Source organism: Triticum urartu, unplaced genomic scaffold (genome assembly GCF_003073215.2).
Source record: "Triticum urartu cultivar G1812 unplaced genomic scaffold, Tu2.1 TuUngrouped_contig_4389, whole genome shotgun sequence".
In the NCBI taxonomy this organism is placed as follows: Eukaryota; Viridiplantae; Streptophyta; class Magnoliopsida; order Poales; family Poaceae; genus Triticum; species Triticum urartu.
In genome coordinates this window covers 1-7810 of record NW_024114973.1, presented here as the reverse complement: position 1 = coordinate 7810, position 7810 = coordinate 1, and the positions used below count along the sequence as shown (strand labels likewise).

Genomic DNA, 7810 nt, shown 5'->3' with positions numbered 1-7810 from the left:
AGCTTTAGCCAATCCTTTGTCCTTAGCATCTTGAAGGAGTTCCCACAACCTTTAGTCCATGCCACTCCATTGTTGAACTTATCTGAAACATGCTAGATCGAAATGTTAGTCCAACAAAAGATATGTTGTCATCAATTATCAAAACCACCTAGGGAGCACTTGTGCTTTCACTAGCATCATTGGTGGGCGTGTGGAGGCGTGTCTCCGACGGATTTGTTTTTGGTGGATATGCTCGGATCTGTTCGTCGTTCGTCTCCGTTCATGTGTTTTCAGGTTGAATCCTTTTGATCTACACTCTTCATCCGCGGCGCTTGTTGTTCTGATGCGTTGGTTCTATGGGGCCTTAGCACGATTACTTCTCGATTATCTACCATAATAAGGTTTGCCGGCTCCGGTAAGGGAGGGGTGATGACAGCGACGCGTCTTCGGCTCGCTTCAGTGCTTGTAATCGTTGCTAGATGGTCTACGGATCTGAATGTAATTTTTAATTATTTCTAGTATTCATTGTACTACCATGATTGAAGATGAGTAGATTGAAAGTTTTTTCCGAGAAAATGTAGAGAGCATTTTGGGTCAAAATTTAAGAAACTTCTAGAAGGTCAAGAGACAATTTTTACTAGGTTTGAGAACACTCTTGAAGGTATTCTGAACATTTTTTCTGTTGTTTATTTTCTTCTCCTTTTTTAAAAAAATTTATATAGTTTTTTAAAAATTGGATTTTCAAAATTTGTTCCTTTTTATTAAAAATATGTTCTTGTTTTTCAAATAATGTTAAAAAAATTAGTGCACATTATTCTAAAAAAGTACCAATTCCCAAAAATTATAAAAATCAAGTTATGTTCTATTTTCAAGAAAAATGTTAAAAATTTCAAAGTTTGTTCATGATTTCCAAAAAATGTTATTAATTTCAAAAATTGTTCGGAAATTCATAAATTATCCAGATTCTCAATTTTTTTGAATGAAAGGGGGTTGCCCCCCCTGCCCCATTTTATTGAAGCAGACCGCAACCAGTTCACAGACTACAAAGTTTTAGGCATCGATTTCCATACAGAGCATCTAACTCAAAAGATAAAGGCTACAGCCAACAGAACAGACCCTGTCTCGGACACAAACTTGCCAACATTGAAAGTCCCAGAGAACCAACAAGGAAACAGGAAAACGAAGAAGAGCGGGGTCCAAGTCAGATCTTCAGTCCATCATCCTCTCCAGCGTCCTGATTACTCAGTTGGTCTCCCCCGGCCTCATCTCCAAGCGATCCGGAGGAGTTCCCCACGCCGCTTGTCCAACAATAGGATGCATCGTTGCAGTAGGGTTGCTTGCCCATCGTCAGAGAGAACTTTCCACTGGCGTAAATAACGGCTTAGTTTCGCAAGAATGCATTTCACACTTCTCCATTTGCGTCCCTGAAAACAAAATTCATTTCTCAGCTTCCACAAGCTCCGCAAGGTAGCAGTTGTTGTCAGATTCAAAACAGCCTTTTCTTTATGTATATGCTAGAAGGACATAACTCTTTCAAAACAAGATATGCTGTCAATATTAAAAATTTCTGCAACAAGGTTTCAAATTTGCTGGGCCACCACACAGTCAAACAGCAGGTGTTGAACGGTTTCAGGCTCAGAGCAAAATAAACAGGAAGGATCTTCCACTTCCCTTCTCTTCGCAAGATTATCTCTAGTAAGTATCTTATTATGAATACAAAGCCATAGGAAGATATGAATGTTTTGTGGACATAGGATTTTTCACATTTTTGTACTAACACTAGAAGCTACCCCATCAAAATTGATCTGTTTGTAAAAAGATTTAACTGAGAAAGTCCCACTAGGTTCTAGCCCCCAAATGGGGGTGTCCACTTCATCTGAAAACAATTTTTATTCGATTTTCCCAAAACCATGTTTGAAAAGCGAGGCGAGAGAGGCTTCGTAGACTCTACAAGTAGTTTTTTTAGGTGTTTCCGACGAGTAGTAAGTAGGCCGGGCCGAACGTCACTTACAAAGAAGTGTAAACAAGCCGGCCAGGCTTGCTTTCAGAACTTGGGCTGCATCAAGCCCGGCCCATTGTCACACACAGCGCCCCCACTACTCTCCGTCTCTCCCAGTGAGAGAGCCCGAGAGCCACACCTGAATCTCGACCTCCTCCTCCCAGCGACCAAATCTGCCGCCGCGCCGCCCGCCGGAAGGAACGAATCGAGCCCGCGATGAACACCGACATCACCGCGTCAGTGAAGCCGGAGTACCCGGTGGTGGATCGGAACCCGGCCTTCACCAAGGTCGTCGGCAACTTCTCCGCGCTCGACTACATGCGCCTCTCCACCATCTCCGCCGTCTCCGTCACCGTCGGCTACCTCTCCGGTACGCCCTCCTAGCCCCTAACCTTCTCCCCGTACGGCCGTCCTCTTCCCTTCGCTACCGGAGGCTCAAATCCGCGTTCTTGGGGGTGTGCTCGCAGGGATCAAGCCGGGGATCCGCGGGCCGTCGATGGTGACGGGGGGCCTCATCGGGGTCCTGGGAGGGTTCATGTACGCCTACCAGAACTCCGCCGGACGCCTCATGGGGTTCTTCCCCAACGAATCCGAGGTCGCGCGCTACAAGTACAAGCTGTAGTGGTAGGAGGCGCCATTTCTCCTCGTCTCTCTACCGCAAATGTTACATCTTTGCTTTTATCTTTCTCTAATCTCGTGTGAGCAATGTGTGGTCTTGGTGTAATAAATGGGGTGCCTTGCTGCACAGTAGTGAGGAATTCATGCTATGATTTTACTCGTTTTGTTATGACCTGGTCATAATTTGGTCGCCATTTTGGTAAACTTATGGAATGGGGAACTTTTGTATTATGAAATGGCTTATAGTGTCTCTAGATTAAGTAGTGTGATTTTCTTTTACCTCACACTGGCTAGCTGTGGCGTAAGTCTGTCCAAAGAGGTTTCTAGAGAAATTTCTTTATCGAGAGTTACCTGGTGCTAAGCTGTTATGGCCTAGATGTGGTGTGAATATTGGTGCACATGCATCTCTAGAGAATCTGGGAAAATGAAGTTAGATTGCAGGTTTAGGCAGCACTTGAACACACATATTCATGAATGCTTACAGCCCCAGGGAATAAATAAGTTTTGCTGGCTGTTAACTTGATCCACATAATGAGTTGATAATAATTGTACTCCCTTCCTTCATATTTTTTTGTTGCATAAAAAATGATGTCATTTGATTCGTATTCCAAATACACCCTCTGTTCCTGAATATAAGACGTTTTGGCGGTTACTCCCTCCGTCCCACAATATAAGATGTTTAGAGAGTAACTGCCAAAACATCTTACATTAGTGAGCATAGGTAGTACTTATTTGTGGTTATGCTTTTCTATCACAAAAGTTACATACTTAAGTGTTATTCAAAGACTTGTCCTAATGAAACCTAATATGCAAGGTATTTTGGAACAGAGGTAGTATTTGGCAAGTGTGCATCTATACATTTTGAATTAATATGAAATAAAGTTGATTATTCATCTTACTTCCATTCATCATTGTGCTTGGTTGGATACGCAATGCTTGAAGGTATCATAGGAATGAATATATCTGATTATTTGTAGAAAATATGCTAAACTCATACTCCCTCTGTCCCAAAATAAGTGTCTCAACTTTATACTAACTTTAGTACAAAGTTGTACTAAGCTTGAGACACTTATTTTGGGACGGAGGGAGTATTAAAATGGATACTGCTGTGAAATAGGGAATCCTATTGCTAAAATGGAAAAAAAAATTGGGCAACTAGTAGGAGCTCTGCCTTTTAATTAAGTAGAAGAAGAATTCGCCAGTTAAAAGAAAAACTGGCTTCTCTCATTTAGGGATTGTGATTTTGTCTACCTGTGGTGGTAACTATGTTGGTCAGGCTGGCTTGTTGAGGTGAAAGTTCGTCAAAGATTGTCTGGATGATTCTTTTATATTTTTGTGGGGAATTACCTGGTATTACATTACGGTCCATATGTTAGTTGCAATTTGTCAGTTTAGTGCATATGTATCTCAAAAGAATCTTGGAAAGGGAGATACATGGCTGGTTTTAAGGAGCGCCTGATCACATAGGAAGTCCATTGATACTTACTAACCTCGGAAATTGATAAGTTATGGTGCTAAAAAAATCTGATCTGCCTGACAATAGTTGTATCAACGAGTGCACTTCCGTACATTTAGTTGGTATCAAATAGAGTGGTCATTCTCGATCTTATTCACCTTCATCGCCTGAAACTCAATTGGAATCCAGTAATAAATTTGAAATTCCTGGCCACTTGATATTATTCAACACAATCACTTGTTGCTTGGTCGGAATCCACTAAAAACATTAAAAGTACAGGTCACTGCATTGGGTGAGATTTTGGTCAACTTATCTATTTGAGTAGGAATGGATGATCCTAATGTAAAATTTGGAAGTTGTGTTAAAATGGATTTTAGCCTGGTTTTTGCGGTACATAGCTTTATAGTCAAGATGTGGCCATGTGGGTGGTGCACCTAAAAGGAACCTAGTGAAATGAAGACATATCTTAAGGTTTAACGAGCACTGGAGCACGCAGAAAGTTCATCGATGCTTACTAACCTAGGAAACAACTTGAGCCACCTGGTGATAATGCTATTGTCAAGTGTGGTGTGTACATTTTTTGTTAATACGAAATACAGTTGATTATTCTCTTGGATGTTCCCCCCGAGCAATGTTTTTGGAAGCTGATCAGCTGTTTTGCAGATATAAGAATGATCTGCAATTATAGTATTTAAGAATATATTTGATGAATAGTGTAATTAAGCACTTGTTGTCAACCATTTTCTAGTATAATTTTTTCAGGGATAGTTCGATATCACATACTCCCTCCGGTCCTTTTTAGTTCGCATATAAGATTTGTCTGAAGTCAAACATTGTAAACTTTGACCAAGTTTATAGAAAAAAATACCAACATTCAGAATGTGAAATCAACAACATTAGATGCGTCATAACTTTAGCTTTCATATTGTATAAATTTAGCATTGTAGATGTTAATATTTTTTCATATAAATATGGTCAAACTTTACGAAATTTGACTTCAGACAATCGTTATATGCAGAGTAAAAAGGACCGGTGGGAGTACCAAGTTGCAGTTTTATCGAAATATATATTGTGGGAGTGGTTTCATTCATGTTTGGTCTAATGTTTGCTCTGCCCTGCAAGGGAAACTAGACACACTGAGAAGTGATGTTGGAACTTGCAACAGCCTGAACTCACGGGTAGGCTGTGCAACGTCTAAAAGATATAACCATGATTTGCGATGAGTATGGGTTTCGCCGTACGGTCATATGTGATGTCCATCTGGGAACACAGTAAGATCTAAGATGCCCATTCTTGCAAAAGAAACAGTTTGTTGTAGGATTATGTTTGAGAGAAGTGCATATTACACCCCTCAACTCTAGCCCTAGTCTAATATACACCCTCAACTCCAATACCATCTACTTTACACCCCCCAACTCTCAAAACCAGGCGGAATTCAACCCTCCCCTCCCCGTTGACCGGTTTTAACCCAGTTGACCGGTTTTGACATGTTGATTGGGTGAACAGTAACAAAAAATCAAAAAATATTTTGGTTTTTCCAATGAGTGAACAGTAAATTCAAAAAAAAAGTTGGAAATAAAATTCAACAAGCAGTTTCGATTTTTTACTTGGTGAATAGTAAATTCCAAAAATACCTTTTTCCAAAAAAACCGAATTATTTTTGCGTGGACGATTTTTCAGCGCGTGATGTCTGTGACAATTTTCAGCTTGTTTGGACATTTCAGTGGTCTCTCAACAAAAAAAAATATATCAGCCCGAACTGTTAACTGTTTCATGCAAATATAATTCAGAAAAAAAATTCCCTTAATTTTTTTCCTGAAATTTACTGTTCACCCGGACAAAAAATCAACATTTTAAAAAATCAAAATTATTTTTAATTATTTATTTAGAACTTTTTAAAATTTTACTGTTCAGCCGGTGAAAAAACGTAATTTTTTTACAAATATATTTCTTTTGAATTTACTGTTCACCCAGTCAACAGGTCAAAACCGGTCACCGGGGAGGGAAGGGTTGAATTCCGCCTGGTTTTGAGAGTTGGGGGGTGTAAATTAGATGGTATTGGAGTTGGGGGTTGTATATTAGACTAGGGCTAGAGTTGAGGGGTGTAATATGCACTTCTCTCATTATGTTTTGATTGAATATCAGACATAGCTATATTGTTGGTGACTTGGCGTTTGATGCTATTCCTTTCTGCGGTGTGCATGCATTTGCTTATTATCGTGGAGAACTGACCTTACATTAGCCATGTGAGTATTCATGTTTCATGCTCTTAGTATTCATATTTATTTCTCTTGAGATAATATCAGACCATATATTCGTTTCAAGTTCATATGAGATTCATCCACTGGAAGATCAGCTTGAGATTACTAAGTCGTTTATGCATATGCAGTAATTGCAATGACCTTTCGGTTTATTTACCTTCCTGTGAATTCAGTCGCTAGGGATTGTATGGCTGGATGTGAAATAAACAAAACTTTGAGATTGTTTCATCTCGGTTGATTAGTTCCCACCTGATCTACATTGGTTTTGCACTTCTTTATCCTTGTGTCTATGTTTTCACTGACAAAAAAATTTAGTTAGTCAAATGCAGTTATAGGAGTAGGCAAAAACTGCGGCATCATATCCCAGGGACACTTGGGTAAATAATGAGTATCACTAATTGATTGTTTCTGCATTGTTCTGTTGCTCTTACCAAGCCCTAGAATACGTAAACAAAATCCAGCTCTACCACGCCTGATGGAAAGCCACCAGGTGAGGGTTCTCAATATTCAACGGGGAAGAACCACGTCGGAAACCGCGGGCTATCCCACGGCAGGGGCACCGGCGCCGATGACTCCGGCAGCAACGGCGTGATAGTTTTACGTCTCATGTCGAACACGCCGGAGTCCCCGAGCGAGCCATCACCGGGCTTCCTCCCAAGGTACTGGCGTCGCAGGAAGTAGACACAATCTTCTCGAGCTCCGTCACCGGCGGGGACAGACTTGGAGCACCGTGCGCACACGAAGATCGCCCGGCCACCCAGGCCGTCGACCTTCTTCCACCGGCCAACGCGCGGCCTGCCGTCTCCCAGCTCCGCCTCGAACACGTCCAGCCGCTGCGTCCGCTCCATGCGCCTGTAACCACCCGGCCCGTCCGCGGCCGATCTCACGCACCGCCTCGCCATGCTCTCCAGCGCGTCCCATCTCACCCATCGCCTCACCATCAGCAGCCTGCCGTCGGACTCGACGAGGTACAGCCGGGCCACGCTGTCGGGAAATCTTTTCTGAATCCTGTAGCGTATGTAACGAGAACTGTCGTGGGAGTCGTGTGCCCGACTGGCTTCTATCAGCGGGACGCCGCCTACCACGTCGGGCCTGGCTCCTGCCGAGGTCGGCTTCTGGAGGCGGCCATTGCCGAGCTCGAAGCCGAGGAGCTCCTCGTTGTGGGAGAGGCCGTAGATCTTCCCTTGAAACAGAGCGATGTCGATGATGGAGAACTCGCTCAGCACCAGGCAGGAGTTGACCTCGCCGCCCGGGCGGCGGGTCGAGACGACGACCCTGCAGTCGCTGGTGAGGACGGCGATCACGGGGAGCGCCGCCGAGGGCGCGGAGACCACCACCTTCTCGACGCCCGTCCTGTACTTCCCGTCGTGGGGGTCGACCTTGTAGTACCGCAGGAGGGCGGCGAGCTCGGGCTGCGGGGTCATGGCGCCGGAGAAGGCGTCCATCAGGGAGCACCGGCCGTCGTCGGGCATGACCAAGAAGATGTTCTTGCCGGCG

General features: G+C 43.2%; 2 protein-coding genes across 2 annotated transcripts; one reads left to right on the top strand and one right to left on the bottom strand.

Annotated features, from left to right (window-relative positions):
• Positions 1 to 2109: 2109 nt before the first annotated feature.
• Positions 2110 to 2850, top strand: LOC125527746 (NADH-ubiquinone oxidoreductase 20.9 kDa subunit-like; the record flags this gene model as incomplete). The annotated part of the gene is given in 2 exon segments (XM_048692265.1): positions 2110 to 2348; positions 2446 to 2850. Coding segments are annotated over 2 exon segments (309 nt in total). The 3' UTR covers positions 2601 to 2850.
• Positions 2851 to 6813: 3963 nt separating this feature from the next.
• On the bottom strand, positions 6814 to 7785 carry LOC125527747. Its single transcript, XM_048692266.1, has one exon. It carries the CDS (start codon positions 7783 to 7785, stop codon positions 6814 to 6816), a length of 972 nt encoding a protein of 323 aa, XP_048548223.1.
• Positions 7786 to 7810: the final 25 nt, after the last annotated feature.